This window comes from Ammospiza nelsoni, chromosome 1, assembly GCF_027579445.1.
Source record: "Ammospiza nelsoni isolate bAmmNel1 chromosome 1, bAmmNel1.pri, whole genome shotgun sequence".
Lineage (NCBI taxonomy): Eukaryota > Metazoa > Chordata > Aves > Passeriformes > Passerellidae > Ammospiza > Ammospiza nelsoni.
In genome coordinates, this window is record NC_080633.1 from 127,998,076 (window position 1) to 128,020,708 (window position 22,633).

Sequence of the window (22,633 nt, forward strand, 5' to 3'; positions counted from 1 at the left end):
TTGCCACCATCCCTCACTCTATAACAAAGGACAATATCGAACCAGAAGTTTTGACCAGGCTTCAGGGAGAAGATGAATAGTATCTAAATAATTGAAAAATAGCTTTTTTTGCTGTGTGGAACAGGCAACCCACACCCTTTTAACAAGATTTATAGACAAAGTTGGAGGCTCATGGGTTTCAAGGGCACATCACAGAGTAAAGAGTTACAAAAATAAACACAAACCTTGTGATTATTCCTGGGAGCATGACAGCACTGCTACAGGTAAACCCTTGGAGGATCATTTACAGAAGACATAAAGATTGGTGGCTGCCAGGTTAGATCCATGAACTCCAAGCGGGAGAATCCAGAATCCACTTGTGGTTCAAGTGTGACAAGGCATTCTCACTGCCTGGGAGAGAAGCGTTAGTGAGTCCGCGGGCAAAGGAGTCAGAGCGCTCTCCACACCACACATGGGCCTGGAGATGTACATCCAGGAGGATGAGGCATGGCAGGAGCAAGGAGGGAGGTGATGATGATGATGATGATGGAGAGGAAAATGGCAGCAATCACACTAAATACATAATTCAACTCCAATAGTCATAGCATATACGATTCATTCTTCTTTTCCTGCCTAAGTCTGTGCAAGGATTAATAGCTCAAGAACATATGGCTTCTCCATGGCTGTATAATATTTTACAGCTGCTCTACATGGTGGAAATAATATGCTCTGCTACTAAGGTTTGTGTTTTGTCAGGGATGAGAATTTCTTGATCTTTCAGAATTTTGAGAAGGTGGGTTGCAAGGCTGTACTATTTGCTGACAGATATCTTGATTCTGGACATGTTTTAGAAGAGATGTTTAAAGTAAATTACTATTTTGAATCTCACTATTTTGTTAATAGCTGCTATACTGTTATTTAAATAACTCCCACTAGTTCCATTTTCACAAAAGCTCTTCCAGTGCATTATGCAAATCTATTTCAGTACAATTTTCATGGGTCTTGATATTTCCAGCTCTGTCATATTCAGCCCAGAAAATTTTTGCATAATGGTTTAAAAGTGATAATGATTTCTATTTCATTCCTGTTTGTCTCATTAATGCTGCAGGATTGTATCTATTGCAGCTTTATTTATAAAGATGGATTCAAACTGTCCAGACTATTTCAAGGTTGTATCTCTAAGTCTTTACTTCACCTGGTTAGAAGTTTCTGAAATTGCTTTATTATAGGCTGTGCAACCAGCACCCAGATCCTATTCCCCTGAAAATTACTGTGAGATTGTCACACATACTGTAGGGTGGAGGATCACATTCTACACTACCATCTTCCCTCCCATTCACTGAATTGAGAGTTTTCAAGGGCCAGGGCATCCAGTGGTCTGGGAGCTCCATGGTATTCTCTTAGACTTACAGAATACCTTGCTAAGTGTGAAACCATACAAACTCATAATATTTTTCCATGTAATTAACTTTGGCATAGTATCAATTATTTTCTGTGCTAGCTGCAGGTAATTTATACATCAACAAAGCTGTTTTATCCATGGACTTTAATTCAGGCAATTGCATTTACATTTCTGATTCCAGCCCTATGCTTGACTGTTTTCTGAGTTGTTTACAAGTCAGCTGCAATATCCCTGGGCACTTAATGTTCCCAAGATTGCTGTGCTATATGCAGTCATAACATGCATACATTTATGTAGTCAGATTTGGAAGCAAAAGGGGATTTTTAACTTATCAAAGAGATGGCAGAGCAGGTTGAAAGTTACAATGCTCTAACAGTACCACAGATTTGTGTGTTCTAGTTCTACCATCTCAACAAATAATCATCAGCACAGCAGGCAACCACAGCTCAGGTTCAAATAACAGGCTGTGGATATGCTTGTCACAAGATATGGAAATGCAAATCTGCACATTCTTCTGCCCTGCCCAGTAAATCATACAGCTTGAAACAACTTTAGGACCTCATTTGAAATATAAAACTAATTTATATGTCATTATTATCTCTATTCCATGAGATATAAATGGGATGAGACATTCTGATCTCACCACTAAAAATTCAGTGAGGTATAAAGGCATTCTGTGAAAGGGGAATTGATAATCCACCATCAGCGATTGAGATCCAGCCAGCAACATCTGTGTCCAGGCAGATACAACAGCCCTGAGGCTGCAGTGCCTCCAGGCAAGTGGGGACCTTTTGGTCTGGCCTTCCCCCTGCAGCTGGGCATCCTGTGCTGCCTCCTGATGCCTCTGCCTTGTCACAGGGAGCTGCTTGCAGCTGAACGCCAGCCCTGGGGCCAGAGCTGCAGCAAGCCAGAGAGCCCTTGGTGAGGGCATTAAGACGCTGCAGAGTGTGAGCACCATGCTCTGTGAGCTGCCAACAGATCACAGGGCTCAGGAGGGGACTCAGTCCAGGGCAACAAAAGCCCAAATCTCACAAGAAATCATCCAAACTCTCCTCATGCTCCTTTTCAAATGGAACAACTTCTTCCTCGAGCCACAAGATTTACCCTTGTACTGAGGCTCAAATGCCCTTTGGGCAAAGTCTCTACGAGGAGGCTAAAACATCTAGAATTTCTCCTTGCTAGGAATACAAACTGGTCCTGAGTGTTCTGCAGGATATAACTATATCAGGTAGATCTCTGTGGAGACACCTAACTTGTCAATGGCAAGTTAAAGACTAGGCAAAATGAGAAATCTTTAATCATCATTGCCAAAGCAGAATTGAATTTTTGCCTTCCAACTTATGTATAATTCAAGTATTTTGAATAACAAGTATCATTTTGGCATTTTAGTGAAACGTGCAGAAAACATATAGACAGTATAAAATGAGCTTTCTATTGCTTGGCTTTTTTGAATATTTGATCTATACACCACATCCTTCATTGAAAAGATGTTAATTTAAGCTCTGTTTATTTGAGGGAGTTTCACCATGTACTGGCCACACAGGTTTTATAAATTTTTATCTCGTTCTTTTTGCACTTCTTATTCACAAATCAGGTTAGCTTTTACTACATGGGAAATAAAGGTCTTCAAATATACAGGAATATTTTATAATTAAGACAAAATTATCCTTCTGTCTGCCTTCTGTCAGGAGACCCTCCTGCTCTAAGCACTGAGCTCTGATTAAGTACATCCAGTTTCCTCTTTGCACCCAGGGTCTTCAACATAGCCAAGCAGGTTCTGGCACTCCCACCAGGGCTCCAAAGATGGGCCAGAGGGCTGAGTGGGGATGCCAGCCCACACTCTGCTCTTTCAGACACTGCAGCTGCACAGTAGCTGAGATCCAGAGCCCTGGTAAGGGCCATCCAGACACAAATAGAAAACAGGAAGTGTGTTAATGGCACCTTTTGAGAAAATGCTATCTTGGGCATATATGTTTTCATTTCTTGTCATCCTAAGAAGTAAGAAATGCCCCTTCATAAGCTGACTAATAACAGGCTGTACTGAGAATCTATATATAAAGGAGAAACATACTTCAGAACAGATACGTGGTGAAATACTGCTTATTTAAAAACAAATGGAAAACCCACACAACTATTCTGTTTCTGTGGAAGTAGGAGGAAGATTTTCAACAACTTTTTACTTTGTGTTCACAAGAGAATAAAGGTTATAAAGGTATTTCTTTATGTTTTTACCCTCCAGGCACAGCCCACAATGATGATGATACATACCCTTGGCTGCAGAGGGACTGTGCACAGGGGAAGCTCTGCTGCACCAAGCAGCAGAAGCCACAGGAGACACAGAAGCTGCAGGAGTGGGAGCCAGGGCATGAGAATCCCCAAGAGAGAGTGAATTGGCTCAAGCAGGCATAGACATGTGCTTGCATTACATGTGCAATGTTCAAAGCATATCACTGGCTGCCAGAAGCCACTGAAGATACAGCTAGAAGATTTCCACTGATTTAAAATACCCATGTTCAATAAAAATGCCATGATTCGTTTGGATTTTTTCCATTTAGTGGAAATAAGGCACTTCTAGACTAAAGAAAATGTTGTCACCACCAGATCTCCTGCTGGGAGCCTGTGTCTGTGCACAGTGCCAGGGCTGTGGGCTGCTGGAGGTGACACAGGTGTCCCTCTTGTCTGAACTTCAAGCAGGCAGGGTGGACTTTCCACTTACATCTGTCACATAAAAAATAAATATGTCCTCCAGTACTTACACGATTCATGTAAGATTCTTTAAAAGGTGTATATTTTTTAAAATCTACTTTTAAAAAATATTTAAGCACACCAGGAGACATTTTTCAGGTTTTTCCTGAAAAAAATCTATACCTTGTTTCTATACCACTTTTAATAGTTTAGCATTAGAAAAGGACATTGCCTAAGAAAGGAAGGTACTCTTGTATTTTACAAGTTATAAAGTTCATTTTATTATCTACAAACCAAAGGCTTCATTTATAATTTTTGTGTTTAATAAACCCAACCTGACATAATGTACTGCAGTTATCAAGTTTGTCAGCATTTTTGCAGAAGCTGGACCTTCTTCTGACAAATGTTGCCAGTCAAATTACAATAGAGAGCAGCACGATGAAGTGTGTTACTGCTCAGTCTTTAATAAACCAGTTGTGTAATCCTGAGTCTCTCCCAGCTTCCTGACAGGGCTACTGATTCCATGGCATCCTTACGTCCCTGCCTGATGCTGAGGCCACCAGCAAGGTGGCTCAGCTGTCTCCATCCTGGGAAGGAGGTGACCATCAATGCACCCCATGGCTTATCGAGAGATACCACCCAACCTCTTTTTACATATGTGATGTAAATCTCCAGCTGTCAATTTTAATGTCAAAGTAAAAAGAAAGATCTGCCTTGCAGGAGGTGAAGGTACCTGGGCTCTTCTCAGCATCCTACTCCGGCAGAACTGTATTTCTTGAACCAGCTGTGGAGGCAGGTCACAGCTTGCCAAAGATCACTCGCCTCAGTAGAAACATGCACATGCTAAAGTTCAAGAGCAGACAGCTTGCCTCCTTCTGTGGAGTTACCTACCAACTCACTATACCATAAAAACACTTAAATATTAAAATACTGATTTTATGTTGCAGAGCATTTAGAAGCCTTGTAAGAAATGGCATTAATAAACATGAAGTAGTTTATGCTGCTCTTGCCTGAGAGGCAAGAATGTGCCCAGGATGATACAAGCCTGTTCAGATCCTTGCCTTAAGGCAGTGATCTTGGAAAGCAAAACATTTCAGTGCAGCACCAAAGAAAAATTATCCCGCTCAGCTTTTCCCTTACTATTCTCAGGACGCATCTTGTCTCTGTGTTCCTGTGCTTCAATGAGCTCCCCTGGTCAGCAGCGTTTGAGCTGTTGTGTCTTCAGCAACAGCACTCTCTGTCCAGGAGCATGGGAAGGATTTTCGGGACCACAGTGCCTGGGCATGCACGCTGCAATAAGCACAATTATTTTATTCTTTCTTTCCCAGACATTTACAGAGGAGCTGCTTGACATTTAGGAGCAGTTACCACCACAGTCTTGGTGGATTGAGAAGGAAGGAACATGCTCCTAGCAAGAAGTGGAGACACCCAGAGGGGCAGTGTCACCCTGCAGTGACATTGCGACAGGTTTAAATGAGGTGACAAAGCTTCATCCACAGACTGGGGATCTCAACCTTTCAGCTGCAGGTGGGGGAGCCACTGGGGCAAAGAAAGGAAGAAGAGGAAGGAAGGGGATGACAATCAGCACTCCAGGCAGTACCTCTGCCTCTGTAGAGGCAGCAATGGCTGCTGCCCAGGCTGCAGCTCGTGTGTGCTGGGAAGGGCCTCACCACCACTCATGCCTCTTCCCTTGGCAGTGAGTGGGACTCACAGGCAGCACATTCTGAGATTCAAGAGGACAGTCTAAAGCCATAATTCAGTTTCATACTGAAGTGAAGACATGTCCTCTCCAGCAGATATGGATGACCTTTCCCTTGAACCACCATTTAGATTTATGCCCTTGACAAGCAACAAACTTTTCCTAAATTTTTTCTGCTCACAATGATACAAAATAGAGTTGGACAAACACAGAAACAAGAGATTGTATAACACAGCTGCCCTGCAGTGTTTTTTATTTTAATTTTCAAATTAATAGGTCCAGACAGCAGAATAAGCACTGCAGCTACACCCACTGCCAGACACTGGCAATCTATAGGTACAGTAAATGATATTAATGAAAGAAGAATCCAATCAAAAAGCACTAAACTGAGGTTTATCAAAGCACAGTGAAGGTTTTTTTCCCTAGTCCAGAACTAAGAACGTCTAAAGGCTGGTGCCTGGCTGACATTGCCAGGTTAAGATCCCCATGATCAAACATAAGCCTCAATGGATAGATGAACAGAGAAATACAGGAGATGAGGAGTTAGTGCCTAAAAGTGTGAAAAAAGAAGCCAAGGAGATATTTAAACAGTTTCAAAGGATCAAAACCAGAGCCCAGAAGACAAATGAGGCCGCAGTATGTTAAATGAGGCAAGTGAGTTTGGAAACATTTGTGTATTTAGCTTCCTAACTAGAGCTCAGCTCCAAGGCAGAAGTGTTAAACAACCACCTGATGAGAATTTGTAAGGAAACAGCGTACAAGCTAAAACATGGAAGCTGCATTTAGGTGCATGCAATAAAACTGTCAAGATTTTAGAAGTCCTGTTAGATAAATCAGATGCTTTTTGTCTAAATGCGAATCAGTAAATCACATTTCCTTTTCAGGAACTATTGGCAGTATTTCAAGATGTATTTAACTAATCTCACAATGTGTGGTTGTTTTCCTTGGTTAATCTTTTATGAAAAGGAGCTATTAGGAAATCAAAATATTATGGCTAAGCCTTGCTAATTGCTCTTAGGTACAGAAAGGTAAAACCTCTTTCACCTCACATGTGAAAAATGTGAAAAATAAGAAGAACTTAAGAATATAACACAACAGAAAATAAAAATAAGAGACCGGAATCCATTCCCTTCATGCTGTTCAATAGCCTTCTGTATACATATAGACTTCATTCAGGTAAGTAAATTTGTACCCCCAGTAAATTTGGGGGTAACTTCTGACCACATTAGTGGTAGAACACATCTATTAAAATCTTTACACAAAAATCAAGGGAATAGAAAAGGAAAAAGGCAGTAGGATTGCTCACTCCAGTCTGGATGGAGGCACTGTTTGGTACCTGCCCTCACTGAGCACATCCTGCTCCTGCTTGCTGTACTGGATGCATGGCTCTGCTCCAGCTGCATGTACCAGGCAGGGTCCTCTCCTTGAAACCCTGCCAGCATAAATACTCCAGCCTCACTGCTTCAGCACAGACCTCCAGTGTTTCACAAAGTCAAGACTTTCTCTTTCAGAATAGTTTAGGCACAAAACCCCTAACTTTCCAACAAAGGCAAAACCCAGAGATAGTCAAGCTTCGGATTGGAAAGTTCTTATATTTCTCAAATTTTGTCTAAAATACTAATTCCATCTAGAAAAATGCCTGGTTTTGGTAAACTAACTCCAGAACTAACAGACTCTGTCTGGCTGTAAGATTATTGTCAGGTTTGTATTTTATAGAAATATTTTAAAGTAACCACAAAGATTCGTTTGGAGATACCTAAAATCAGACAGAAATCCAGTCCAGTGTCTTTCTTAGTAGTGATCATTACAGTGACCTCCTGCTGATCCTGTCCCACAGCTTTTCCAAGATAATTGGGTGCCCAGAAGATATATATTTAGAACATTGTTGTACTCATAATTTATGTGAACAAAATACAGAGTCCCTTGACCTTCCATTACATTTATTCTGCAGTATATACTGCAGGGAAAAAAAAGGCTTGGAACTCAGTAAATCACTAAAATGCATACATTCTGAGAATATAAAGCTTTTAATGTTAGTATGGTAGAAATTAGTAATTTCCTTCTATAAAATGACAGGTAACAAACAGGGGAGAAAGGGTAGATACAGTATGTTATGTATGGGAACTGACATCTTCATTTGTGCTGCAGCTACTGCATTTCATCTTTACAGAGTGCTGAGAAATCAAGAAGTTATATAACTTAGTGAAAAGCTGATAGGGCCAGTGACATTTGAAATCCTACTCTGTGAAAATCAATTGCAAGATGTGAAAGAAAAAACCTCATCAGGAACCAAAATCTCCATCCCATAATAGATCCGTATATATGTACACTTTAGAAATATAAAAGAGCAATAAAACTTTGAAGAAAAAGGGAGTGTGGGAGGGAAGTGGAAGAACAGGCAGAGCAGAGAAGGAACAGAATAATCACAGATCATTTCAAGACAGTGTTATGAGGAAGCAAAAAGACAATTTATTTTGATGGTACCCTTTTGATTCTGCTTATGCTAAATAGTAAATAGGTAACACAGTAGCAATTTACAACATGGAATTTTATTGGAATAAGAAAGCTAAACAATCCTTGCATACATAAAAAAGCATATGCTTTCTTAACCTAGCAACACAAGAGTCCTACTTGGATCAGTCTTTACTTTGGTAAGGGAAGATGGACCCATCAAAAGGATTTAAAGCTATCTGTGATTGGAAGCAGATCAGGAAAAGTCAACAGACCTAATTTATTTTCCAGTTGTCTCAGCAAAAAAAAAAAAAAACCAAAAAAAAAACCCCAAAAACAAAACAAAAGAGACAATGATACTGACTCAGGAACCATAAAACAATCTCTACAATCCACAAAAATTGATTTCTTAATATTCATAACAATCATTCTGACTTTTCATCCATTCAAACATGGGTCACTATGAAAATAAAAGATCTGGTAATTCTCATTTGATTCATATAAAAGTGAAGTGAACTTTCAGAGAAGGAAAGCAAAAGAAGACATTTTGTGTGAAAGGGGTGTAATGGATGAAAAGGAGTCCATTCAAAACACCCAAAGCACATTAAAAGAGAATTCATTGAATGAGTGCCAAATTAGAATCATGTTCCTGTTCATCCAGCAAGCAGCTACTGAAGATGTCCACCACACCAAGGTCTGCACATTTTTGGGCACAGAACTACATCTGGTTCTAGTCCTGGGAGCAAAGGTGAGAGCTGCACAAGCACGTGGAGACAAAATGCGCCACTGCCCATTCTCAGCACAGGAAAACCTTGCACCGAGGAGAATGCCAAGAGTTAAAACTCTGGCTTGCTCATCAAGATCAGCAAATTACAAGCATTTTGATGAGCTGGTCTGTTATAAAATCAATGCTGACTCCAGCACAGCAAGCTGGCACAAACACAAACCTGCCCTACCTGCATAATGCTTCCTACAGGAAACAAGCAGTCAATTTTACCAATAAACTTTGCGTGATAAGGACAGATGCTAGCTGAACCTGGCATCTGCTAAACTTGATTTCACAAGAACACTTTTCCCTCCCAGAATTATATTTAGTATCTTTTAGAAGCATAAACATAAAGAAATGTTCACTGCATTTTGTTCAACCATTTCAGGTCTTCCCCCTACTCAAACTGCAACAGCAGAATTTTAATGACTGGGGAAATGCAGCAGGGCTGTAAGAGAATATTGTACTGCAGCAAATCAGTGCTTCTGTAGGTTTCCTTCACTGTAACTCTGATCTCCTAAATCTGCTACAGCACCAGTACATATTTCTGTAAAATGCAGCTGCTAACAGAGATTATGTAGGAAAAAAAAAGGGCTTGAGAACTTCTTAATCAAGTTCTACACTTACAATACCTAGGAAAAAGCCTAACCAAAAGCTCAAAAGCAGAATTCCCAAATAGTTCCCAGTGCCATCTGATATGATTTCTTTCTTTACTTACTTCTTTTTACCCCAAATGCCTTTGCATTTTAAAGTACCCATACGTTCACTGTGCCTTTCTGCCAAACTGCCTTCCATGAAGCAATTAAATGTATAATTGAGATCTTCAAGTCATTACAAAGCAAATTCAGTGACTTTTGGAATGATTTCCAGGGAGTGAGATGACACAAATCAATTTTATGCCAAGACACACTTTTGCATGCATGCATGCATTCAATATGTATCACACAACCCCTCAGAAGCCTGAGGGGCTATTTCTCCCACAAAGAACACGTCCAAGGTTTTCAGGGAAGGCATTTTCAAAGCTTAAAGATAAAGTTCTCTACTGTGAATGATCCCATCAGTCAAATATTAAGATTTTAAACTTTTTACTGATGGTAGGTATTTGAGGCTAGATTTGTAGATTTGGATGTTGGTCCAAAGAAAATTTGCCTTTCTACTCTCATTTTGTTCACTAGACATTAGTGGAGCTGGATTGAATGTTCTTTGAGACTCATTCCCCCATTTGCATCTTAAGGCTTCTGAAAAGAGACTGACAGGAAGCACTTTATTGCCACCTTCTTACAGCTGACATTCTTGTTTATTCATCAGTGCTTCGGCTCACCACTCACACAGATTATTCAGTTGCTCATCACTACTCAGAAAGACTCATTGATAAAATTGTGTTTCACTGGGGGCAACAAAGCTAAAAGTTAAAATTGCTGCTTCTGGGTTTTGTCAGAAACTCCAAAATCGCAAGAACCATAGACCTTCCTTTTACTGCCTTTTTCAATTCTGATACTAAATGCCTAAAAGGTTTCCACACAGAAAATATTAACTCACTACAGATTTTCACATCTCCAAATCTTCACATCCATACAAGTGGCCCATGATTCAGGATGTGTAGGCTCAGCAGACAGTAAGTGCTGTCTTTGATCTGGATGACCCTGTAAAACCACAGCAAGTCTCCTGTTTTCCATGCTTAGCTCTCTTCTGATTCCTCCTCATGCTCCCACCAAGCAAAAGGCGCTACTCTGAAGATCCCCCCATCTTAACCTCCTTGTTTTTCTCTGATATTTCTCCACTCATATTGCTCCACTACCCCCATGATTTCAGGACTAAGGGAACACATACATAAGAAAAAGGCAGATAAGAAAATTCATAGAACTGAGCTAAGCCACTTCAATAACTATTTTTATGTGGACTCTTCTCTGCAAGAGGTTTTTTTCATTTTTCCTTTTTTTTAAGAAGAAAACATTGGTGAAGGAATAATATAAGCAATCAGATTTTGGAAAGCTTCCAAGAGCAAAAATATCGGGAAACTACTGCAGATGCAGTAACCTGCACATTTCAATCAGGAATGCAAATAATAACTCAAAATCTATTTAAACTAGCTGTACACAACACTGGTAAGAAATCACTTCCATTTTGTTTCTTAGGCCTTTGTTTGAGTAGCAGTTTGAACTGATCACCCCCTGACAGAGGCCTTCACTCAGGAAGGCAGGCTCTATCACAAAAGGTGTGGCCCAAGGACATGGGTCACTCCTGCCTTGTCCTTTCAAGTTCACTCCCTCCTCCTCTAGCAAAATGCTTTCCCACCTTGAAGGTCCATTCTGAGTCTCCTCTCCTCTCCTCCTCCTCCTCCTCCTCCTTCACCCCAGGCTCTCCAGAGCCCCAAGGAGGCAAACACAGACACCAACCTGCAAGTACCATCTTGTGTGATCATGGCCTGTTTGTGGGTTTTTTGCTCCTGTTGGATTTTATTTTTCTCACAAATGGTTTTAAAACAAAACACATCCCCCTGTTAATGTTATAATGTAGATGTGCCTTTATAAACCAACTGGAACTGTTTTACCCATTAGGCTGCTTATGAGACAATGAGAGAGCCTTAATACCTTAATAATGATGATAATAATAATGATAATAATAATAATAATGAGAGAGCATCAAGTCAGAAGCACCTTTGTCAGATGCTTAAAGCAAAAAGCCTGCTTCAGAAACTGGGCCCTTTCATACACCATATACCAAAAAGAAAAACTGTTTTTAAATATTCCTAATCTCAGCAAAACAAGACCTGCATTAAGAACTGACTGCAGAATTCAAAAATCATTTCTCCATGGTGTTCCTCTAATACCAGGAATGCTTGGCTAAAGGAATTCATTTTCGAAGTGGCTTTCTCAGCAACCACTTGCAATGACACTGATGTCAGCCTTTCTCAGGTCAGGGCCTGTCTGTCATAATGGGAGTTTATCTCTTGTCTCTCCAGAGCTGCTGGTGCCTTCACAACTGCTTCATTCAGGAGACTGCTTAATCATTGCCATGATTTAAAATTTCAGAGCAATTCAGCTCTGAAATGAATAAAAGAGAAGGCTGAACATTTCCTTCTCCAGGTGCAAGAGTCTATTCCCTTTATCCTCTGACTTGAGACTGCCAAAGATGCCACATTATCACTGATCAGTCCAACTCCCTTCATCAAAACTGTTAGGCTCATCGAGGAACCACATCAAGTATTTGGGTTTTTACCCCTAGATACTCTGTGGAGAAGGAAGGCATCTGCTTTTCCCTACCTCTCATCCCATCTCATGTCCCTCCTACCAAATATACCAGGGACAGACTGAAATGAAAACCCTTGGAGGCAGTTACCTTCCCTCATCACAAGCCATCTCACTTCTACTTCAGTGACTCATCCAGGGCAATCACATAAATAGGAATTCTCCAGCTTTCCTGCAAGTCACATTTTTATTTTTCATGCTCTTCATTTTCACCAGCAGTTGTTGAATGTACTAGATAGTTCTTAGAGCCATCCTGACACATGAGATGTGAGAATATAGCAAACCACAAAATTTTATCAGGGATAAGAGGCTTGTAGAACTGCAGCTTTAAAGAAACTTTGCAAAAGGTTTCTGCCTAATCAACCCCATGAATCACACCGTGCAGTTTTAGAGAACAAAAGCATTTTAATCCTGTTGGAAACTGGGGAACTGCAATACGTCTTTTTTTCTGATTAGAGGAAGAACAGAAACACTGAAGGTCATCTCTGAAAGGAGGAATACATCCCTAATTTCCCAGAAGAAAATTAGGTTTGAGATATAAAAAACTTCTTGCATTGACTTTAACTACAAATATGGCAGGGAAGAAAAGCAACACCAGGGCTGTTCACAAGCATCTCTGAAGTTCTGAAGGCAGGTGGCTAAAAGTAACAATTGGAAACAGATAGGCAATTTATTCCCATTTAGCTGTCACTTACATGAGGAGTGAATATAAAAGTAAGAACTAACTTAGTTATTTTCCCCATAAGATAATGTATCATTGACAACACCTAAACCTGTTGCATTAAACATCATGTAAGAGTGAGCCATCCTTTTGACAAGTGTCTTTTAAAGCAAAGCTTCATAAAAAAAATAAAGAAGGCATTTAGGTTTCTATTTGATTCCTGGCTCCTGTAATAAAATTAATGTTCCAAAGGCCATAACAGTAAAATAACAACAGTAAATAATAACAGTGATTATTTTAATAGTTTTGAACTCTTGGTTGCATCTTGAAAAGGTTTCAGTTGGAAACACGCTGACTCCTAGTCTAAATTTTTGTTCTAGAAGTGGCATCTAAGGGACATATATTGTGTTTCAACACTTTTAAAAGGTTGAATGCAAATTTAGGAACTGATATCAGCAATGACCTTAGGTTTCACCATTTGCCTTTACTGAAACAGCACTGATCATTAAGATCACCTTCAAAACAAACCAGATCTCATTATGTAGCCCATGGTGTTAACATCTATGCTATTATAAAACATTACTAATGCAGTTGTGTTTTTCTGCAATGGTGTCTTTCTTCCTGTCCTTTCAAGGAGAATACAAGGACAGCCTTATAAGGCACAGCTCATGTCCATTGTTCTTCCTCACTTCCAGCTTGTAAACTGTCAGATCAAATTTCTTCATCTTGAAATTTATGAAACAGATGCATAACATTAGAAAGGCTCATTTCCTAAATTAAATGGTTAGCTAACATCCTTCTCTGTATTACATAAAGGACTTGAAAAGGTACTCAAATAAGAACTAGCTATTAAAAAAAATATATTAAACCACTCATGCTGCAATATTTTCAGTTTGGTATTTTCCAAGAAGCTCTTTGTATAGTATGGCTTGCACACTTTGCACACCCAACCCTACATTGCATGGTATCCTCTCTAGCAAGAAGGTTCCACTGTGATTCCTCTTGTTCCTTCATAATGCAAAAGGTACAGAGATGTATGAGCAGTAGGGCACATGCCCATAAATGAGAGAATACAGTTGGGCAGAAATTAATGTCTAGCAGAAGAATTTCCATTCTCTGTAAAATCTACTGATACACCAGAAAACTGATATGGCAATGACATCTCTCCAGTAATTTAGGCAGTGCCTAAACTCAGCTTCCCACTTGGGAATTTACTGCATCACTGGTCAGAACCCTCCCAGCTGAAATGCTACAGGTTTATTTCTCCATGCTTTCCCCTAATCCTCCATAACTTCATCAAGTGGATGGAACATTTTTCTTTGAAACTTGACGCAAATCCACTGCGCTTAATTCCAGACTTTTCAGCTTCAAGAACTTGTTTGCAAGGAAACTAGATAGCATTTTAAAGGCTAAGGAGCACAGATAAACCAATAAGAGAAAAAACTATGTACTGTGATATTCATGGCATAGACTCTACAGTTAATTTTGTCCTAGCAACAATTTTAGCACCAACCTTTTGGGAAAATAAGTGTGCATATGTACCTACACTGCTTTGGAAGGCAAAGCTTTATCAAGTGTATTGGCTCAGTTGGTATTTTCCAAATTCAGTAGATAAAAAGTAGAAATACCGTATTTCTTTCTCAATATTTACATTGACATGTTTCCTGTGCATACAAGAGAACATTTAAATTCAGGCCACTGAAAAAAGTACAAGTTGTCTCCCTGTTCTGTTCTCTGCAGCACAAATCTTTCTCTTCAGCAGTTTTCTCTGCTCTGAAAGGCAATGCAATCAGATGCTGAGCAGTAGAATGGAATTACTGTTTCAGGCCATGAATTGCACTATTCCCATTTAGAGGAACATCCTGTGTTCAAATGCACTGAACAGCCAGAAACACCTATTGAAATCAATGCTAGTTAGTGCTCAGAACCAAAGCTAAGTAATATTTTTTTGTATTTTTTGCCTTGAACAAAGAGTTTAATTTCAGCATCCAAAATGTTAATTCAGTATTAACTTCCAAACTCATGGATTTGAGTTTGGTTTTGTCCACAGAGTAAATGCCTCTGTCTCCATCTTTACCAGACTGTTGCTAACGCCTCCACCTGTGAGTAGAAAATCAATAATGAACTGAAAATCAGTAACAAGCCAGTTAGAACACAGGAGGGCTGCTGTGCCAAACCTCCCTACTCTGCACATCTATAACATCTTCCACTGCTGTTCATCTTCCATGGTCATATTCACCATCAAATATAGGCAGAAAAAAATAAAGACAAAACAGAAGCCACCAGTCACACGAGGTGTAGGCAGCTAACTGGGACACAGAGCAGTTCTGGAAAGTGACACCCACAACTACAAAACCCACTGTCTTTTCTCAGACTGAGGCCTAATGGCCAATATGGCCATTAATTAGGACATTAAATAAGGATCCATTGACATGGAATGTGTGGTCTGTCTAATTAAGACAAATTGAACTGTGAGTCCAGGATGCAGAGGTAGAGGCTGGCAATGTGGTACATGGACACACAGGTCCTGAGCTTTCCTTGGCATACCATATCCCTCCTCACTCCCCAAAAAGCCATACCTGAAACAAAGCTGGGTTGTGACAAGTCTATTTAATAGTAAATTACCAGTATTGAGAAGCTTCCACCATTTCTGCACAGCCATTTTCACAATGCTTACATTTCCTGCCACTGTTCTTTAACCTTCTCTTCTCATGTTCATAGCTTCATATTTGACCCACAGCTTCCCAAAACACCACCAGCTCTTTAGTGTCCTCTAAAGCTTCATGTCATGAAAACCACCCACAGTTGAATGATATCAGCATACACAAGCCTTGCGCCTGACTCAATAGACACAGAGAGGAAGGATATACCCTGTAATCCAAGCTGATCCCTTCATTCTGATTCATTCCAGAGGTCATTGCTCCACCTCAACTCCCCACTTTGTCACTTGGCAGTGGTATCTGTGTACACCAGAGGAGCTGTCACCTGTACCCCACCTCCAGCTCTGCAGAGCACCCATCTCAGGAAGAGTGAGCAGGAAGCAGCCAAAAAGGGACCAGGCATGCCAGTATGGAGGAGAATTCAGGTAGTATGAAATCTCTGGGGTTTCTACCACTGCTCCTAAGAAAAGGCAGGAGTGATACCTTGCTAATGCTGCATCCTCAAAAGCCTCTGGGAAGAGAGTATAAACCATGCAGTTCCTCTGGCCAGTAGATTTGGCTTTTCACTCCTTTGAGTGGACAGGGATACCACAAAAGTGTTCCTTCTACCTATGATGGTGGACATACATTTGTTATTTATAAATAGTTTTTCTCTTTGCAGGTTCAGTACATGTGCATCTTCTTTTAGGACAGATATCCCAGATTAGCAAAATTTGATTGGCAGTGGGTAAGGCCTAAGTACACATTGTGATGTACGTGTGCTGACACATTTTCCAAACCCTTAGAAGGAAAAATGCAAGATTGAAAACAAAGCATTGCTATTTTTAATACCAACATTTTATCAATTTTTTTCTAAAGATTATGGTAAAATAATTAGTTATAAGTTACAGCAGAAATCTCCCATTTTAAATAAGCTCCTTAAGAAACCCTGACTTGCAGAAACAAAGAAGGGAGCTAGGAAAATCCTAGGAGCTAGAAACTAATGTCCTGATGTGGTAAAACAAACAAACAAACATCAGAAGTGTGCTTGTGAACTCACTAGGGGCTCCTTTGGTGCAAGTAAAAGATGATGACATGAAGACCAGTGTCACTCAGCTCAGGACACACTCTATTTCACACAACCTACATTAGGGCCAAATTCTTGTACCAGTGTAAAAAGAAGCTGAACTATTTTCCTGATGCAACACTGCACTCATGAGGCTGGAACTGAGGCTTGCATTTCTGTAGGCACACAAAAAAGCAGCAGGTGCCAGTAGAGATTGTGGCACATTTTCCCTGCTGCCATGGCTGATCAAGGCTGGACTCTACAGCCAGACAGAAATATTCATTGCAACTTCACTACTCCATTCTGCCAGGAATATGAGACTGATACATAACTGCAGGCAAATTCATAGACTTCAAGATTTTAAGCCCTATCTAAGCCCTGGTTAACATCCCTTTATTTATTTACCATATTGCTTGGAGAGGACAATGAGAATCACGCTCATTTTGGGCATCTGGTAGAGCTATACCAGAGAAATAAAGCTTGGCCATAGGTAGGAATGAAAAATTAAAGTTTTGTCACTCTGTCATCAAATCTTGCTGAAAGAACTGTCTGTAACTTGAAAAATAGGCTATTCATAATCTTCCATAGCAGGGGAGCAAAGGCAAGCAATAAAACATCTGCCTTTGCAAACCGAGGGATAAAACTAATGAATTTTATCTGAGTAAAAATAATTAATTAATTATTATCTGAGTAAAAATAATAATTTTAAGCTGAGTAAAAATCTGAACAACTAGGGATTTTTTAAAATTTATTCACCACTTTCTATCATGTGGAGGGTGATACGACCGTTCTATGGCAACACCATGTATATTGCATCCCTAAATATTTGGAAGAACTCTAAAACACTTCACAATTCTACATTTAAACCTTATATTTGCACAGTAAGGACACATCCTTCTGCAATGGGCAAAATTTGATTTTCCTTAAGGCTGACTGGTCTGCTCTGTCCTTCCATGCACTCTACCAGGTCAGGGAGTTCAGTATCTGATGGGTACTGGGAATTCTCAGAACAATAAATGCTTTACACCAAGGGAACATGAGACTTCCATACTCCATTGCAAACACAAGCAGAAGCTACATGCACTTGCAAGTAAGGTTACCTGAAATTAATCCTTTTTATCTCATATTTTTAATTGGGTATTCCACTAATTTTTTTCAATGTTTCTTCACTTTAAAGTTTCTCTTGATATTTTGCACAAGTTTTAAGTGATCACAAATATTGCACTGGTCCTCAACAGAATAATACATTTTTGCAACCATACATTATCACTTTATTTTGTCTCTATTTTATTTCTCCCACATATTTTATGTCTTATTTCTTCATAACTTTTGTCTTTTTTCTTCTTATTCTTATGTCTCATTTATTTTATTGCATTGTTTTTATTTCCATTTTCCTTTTCCAGTAGATTGCCAAAAAAAGTTTGTAAGTATTCTAGTTTTACAATGTCTTAACAGTGTTTTAAGGATGCTTTAGAAAAAAATCTCAACTGATGAAATTTTTTGTGAACCTCTGTTCTCTCTAAAGGAACATTTTTATGCCATGTCATCATAATGTTGCATAATCATCAGTCAGAGAGCATCATGTGGACATGGATGAATTCTGCCTGCCTTGGCTGCACAGAGGGCTCAGACTGACATTACAGGACTTGTCACATGTCTTTTCTATGTGACAAACTAGAAGAATCTTGTGGGAATGCACTTTCCCAGAGAAATGGGGTATCAATAATGTCAGAACAGAAACAGTTAAAAAGAAAAATGGAGAGGGCCCAGGTAAAAGAAAGGGCTAGAATTTATAATATATGTAGACAAAGGTGTTTTTCTTCAAATTCTGTTGCATTACTATGACAAAGTCCTTCTTTTCATGGGTTTTCATGGCATGTCTTGACAGCTTGCCTCCCAATTTTTCCCATTCCAAACGAACCAGTAACACAAAGTATAACTGGACCTGGCAGCCTGTTAGCGTGGCGCCCAAGCAGAAACTTAAAATGTCAGCTGTATTCAGGAGTGGAGGGAGAAGTGGCTCTTCACAGAAACATCTCTGTTGGAAAAGATTAAAGAAAACACAACAGAAGAGCAAGGAATGTCTTTGTCTACAGTCTAATTGGCTTAATTACACTACTGTAGGGCTGCTTTATTCTGCCACATCTACATGGCTTTTAAGTACCTCCAGGGATGGTGACTCCATCGCTTCCCTGGGCAGCCCCCAACAATGTTTGACAGCTTTTTCAATAAAGAATTTTTTCCTAATATCCAATCTAAATCTCCCCTGGTAAAGCTTGAGGCTCATCTTACCACTTGCAACTTGGGAGAAGAGACCAACACTCACCTGGCCACAGGCTCACCTCAGGGAGTTGGAGAGATCAATAAAGTCCCTCCCAGCCTTCTTTCCCCCAGTCTAAACACCCCCAGCTCCCCCAGCTGCTCTCTCAGCCTTGTGCTCCAGACCCTTTCTCCAGCTCCCTTGCCCTTCCCTGGACATGCTCCTGCACTTCCATGAAGTGACCCAATACTGAACACAGCACTCAAGGGGTGGCCTCACCAGTGCCCAGCACAGAGGGACAGTCCCTGCCCTGCTCCTGCTGGCCACACTATTCCTGATGCAGGCCAGGATGCCACTGGCCTTCCCAGCCACCTGGGCACCGCTGGCTCATGTTCAACATCTGCTGCCCAGCCCTCCCCAATGAGTTAATGAAGAAGACCGTACCGAGAGTTTGCCGCTGGAGTGATAGAAAATTATTGGAAAACCTTACATTTCTTATTCTTTAGAAGTTAACAACAAATACTTCCCATTTTCTTAAACAAGTGTGAGAATTGCTTTTGCTATATTTTTTGCATTATTTTTGTCAGTTCTAATGAAAACACAACAAATACTGCAGTAAAGTGATTAGTCTAGGAGAAGACATCCTATTTTGGCAAAACCACAGTAATTTTGACTTCAGTGAAAACTGTCCTATAGCTCCTTTCCCTCTCTTAAGGAACTCTGAGCATTTTAAAGGCTATATATAATAAATACTGAAAATATAAATACACCTTCCTGCATCTAATATGAAGTAAACAAGTGGACTGCATTAAAATACAATCTATTTCCTATTTCTAAACAGGTACGCAAAGAAAGACTCCATTCCAGCAATTCATAATAAAGGCAACACACAATGGGGCATATTCTCAAAATTGGAATTCAAAGCTCTTCATCTTCTATTTAAAGATACTGAATAGAAAAAACGAGAATCTTAATTTCGCCGGTTTCTATAAACTCTCTAGCATTCATATCTTGAGAGTTAAATTTAAATGTTCCTCTCAATAAGAATGTCCAAGAAACAGACCTATTGTGATATTTTTGCATTTCAAGGTTTAGTTGATTTTGCACCAACAGCATTTCCCATTCTCTACAACTCATCTGCATATTTCCTGAAGCTATCATACCAGCTTAACAGTACCTTGAAACATATGGCTACTGTGAGAGGAAAATCAGTGTAATATCTTGGTTTCCTTGTTATTTCATTCCTGGGAATCCAGCAAATGGCAATATTCCATACTAGAAAATTATTTATTCTAAAAAAATCTTTCCTGCTTTCTGTAATTCCAAAGTTTTTTCTGTGGTCTTTAGCCTGGATCCTATGAGCTGACAGGTATCTGCTAGAATAAGCAAAAGAAGCTGAAAGAATCCTAAGTTTAATGCATTTCACAAGAAGAAATTCATCATTATAAAATAACATCCTTCCTTCAAAATCCTTTTAGATTTCTTGTCACAATTCACATACCATTAGACAGGTCTAACTGTGAGCAGGGATCAAATATAGACCCAAACTTTAAATAAATTCTGTGCAAGTGAAAAATGGCCACCTGCACAGACAGTTTTGGCAATTAAAGGTGACAAATTATCGCTGCAGAAAGAAGTAGCTTGAGGTCAAAATCTTATCACTGTAGAAAATAATAATCATAGTTTTGCTTTTCAACAGAAAAAAGGGGCTCATGTCTGTGCCTATTCCTTGTCAAGATAGAAGTTATATTTTAAAAAAAATTATAAAATGCCAGCACGTATCTTCTAATTCTGTGACAATCAAGTTAGGTATTTCCTTTTTCAGCCAGTGCCACTTTTTCTTTTTTTTAAGAGCAAAAGAGAGCAAGTTGATTTCAAGTGGGCCATCAATCACTGGAAACACAGTATTTTGGGTGTTTCTTTTTCCCCTGAATGTCTGAAATAGAAGCTATGCTGGGGCACATGCTGGTGCCTTACATCAGTAAATTATTTTGATTATGTTTAACATACTTGGAAACAGTAAAAAAAGAGGAAAGGGAAAAGGAATGGGAAAGAGAAAGGGATCTTAATTGCAGACCTTGTATTTCTAGAAGGTGTAAGGAAGATCAGTGTGGAAAAATCTAATGATGATTGACTTTCTATAATGGCAGACAGTGACAAATACTGGGAAAGTATGTGTGCAGAACTTCAAAGGTGTAGATTGCTGTGGTGGTTGATCCCACCTGGCAGCCAAGCAGCCACCTAGCTGCTCACTCTCCACCCTCAATGGGACATGAGAGAAAACAGGAATAATGAGAATGAGAAAACCTCTGGGTAGAAATAAAGACAGAAATCACTAACCAAGTACTATTGCAGGCAAAACAGCCTCACTTAAGGGACATTAAATTTACTGTCATTAAGTGTAAATATTTAATTAATGATTCATATATTGGGAAAGAAACAAAAGAGGGAAAAAAAACCCTCTATCTGCCACAACCTTGTTCCAGACCACTTTCCTTGTCCTTTCCTGGTCTCCACTCATCATGTTACTACTGTGGGCTGTACTCAGCCCCTTGGGTGATGGCCAGAGGATGAAGGGTCAGACCACAGCAGTTTTTCTCAGTCACTCTCTTTTCCCCACTCCTCTCTTCCACTGCTCCTTCCTTCTCATTTGTTTCTTCTGCTTTAGCACAGGCCTTCCCTGGGCCATGGTCCCTTTGGGAGAGTGCCTGTTCCAGCATGGGTTCATCCAAGTGCCACAGCTCCTCTGCTGTGGAGCACCTCCTTCTGCTTATTATAAATAATAAATAGAATTTATACATTATAAATTAAATCTTAATATAAATAATAAAAATACTTAAATGATAAAATTATGTAGATCTTCACCATTTTATGAATCTGCAACCAATTGCCTAAGTCTGGAGTAGTGAATTTCTCTGAAAGGGTCAATGAATCTGGAATTGCTTATTGATATCTAACATGAGAAGGATCAGATTTTTTTTCCTGAAATTAAGGTTTTCCCAGAAGTTTTTAAACTTCTTAATTTTATTCTCACAAAAATTGTTACTTTTAAAAATTTTATCAATAAAACATTCCTATAAAGTGCTATTTCTTAGCTTTATACTTACTTTGTATAATACATACTAATAGCAGAAAAGAACTCCAGACAAATGTAGTTGATGGTTTGGCCATATATTTCTCAAGATTTGGTTAGGAAAATTGTTAAGTTTGAGAAACTACTTGTAAAACAAATAGTTTTTTCATTCAGGTCTTCTTTTGTCCCATCCTTATTCCAATTTCATCTTGCAGCTTCTATCTTCAGCTAGAAGAGGAGAAAAAAGCCTCACAAAGCTGCAGGTACCTAAGTCTGCACATCCTAGGGTGGATTGGCCATGGACTTCTAGGCTCCACAGGGTACTTCTTTCAGAAGTTTACTTCACTGGCTTCTCGTGGAGTTCAAAGTCCATCTGAGCTCCTGCTGCACACATCGATATACACAATCTGGTGGTGTGTTGGAGAAGATCAAGGGATTTTGAAATTCTTCTTGATATTTATTGAACGTAAAACAAACAATAGTTGTGGGACACTTTTACTGCAACAAGCTAATCTTCCAGTAAATCTGATAGTCAGGCTGTACTCTGGCAGTATTTGATGTGCATTACCAAAGGCATGAAAGTAACTGTGACAACACTCCAGAGTACTGCCTGTAACAGCAATGGAAAGATTCAGGTATTGAACACTTCATATGGCATTAAAGCAAACTTCAGAGGATTTCAATGGTTGGGTGATTTACATTCT

The 22,633-nt window shown here is 39.5% G+C and overlaps 1 protein-coding gene across 4 annotated transcripts in view; it reads right to left on the reverse strand.

The window, feature by feature from the left end:
- The window catches only part of OXR1 (oxidation resistance 1), a 258,894-nt gene that overhangs the window by 136,629 nt on the left and 99,632 nt on the right, over positions 1 to 22,633 (reverse strand). For 3 of the 4 annotated variants that reach the window (XM_059471809.1, XM_059473447.1, XM_059472647.1), the window contains one exon: positions 225 to 390. The exons of the other annotated variant lie outside the window; for it this stretch is intronic. In XM_059471809.1, coding sequence (XP_059327792.1) covers positions 225 to 283 — 59 coding nt within the window. In that variant the 5' untranslated portion in view covers positions 284 to 390. The remainder of the gene's footprint in view (positions 1 to 224; positions 391 to 22,633) is intronic. 4 annotated transcript variants of the gene reach the window in all.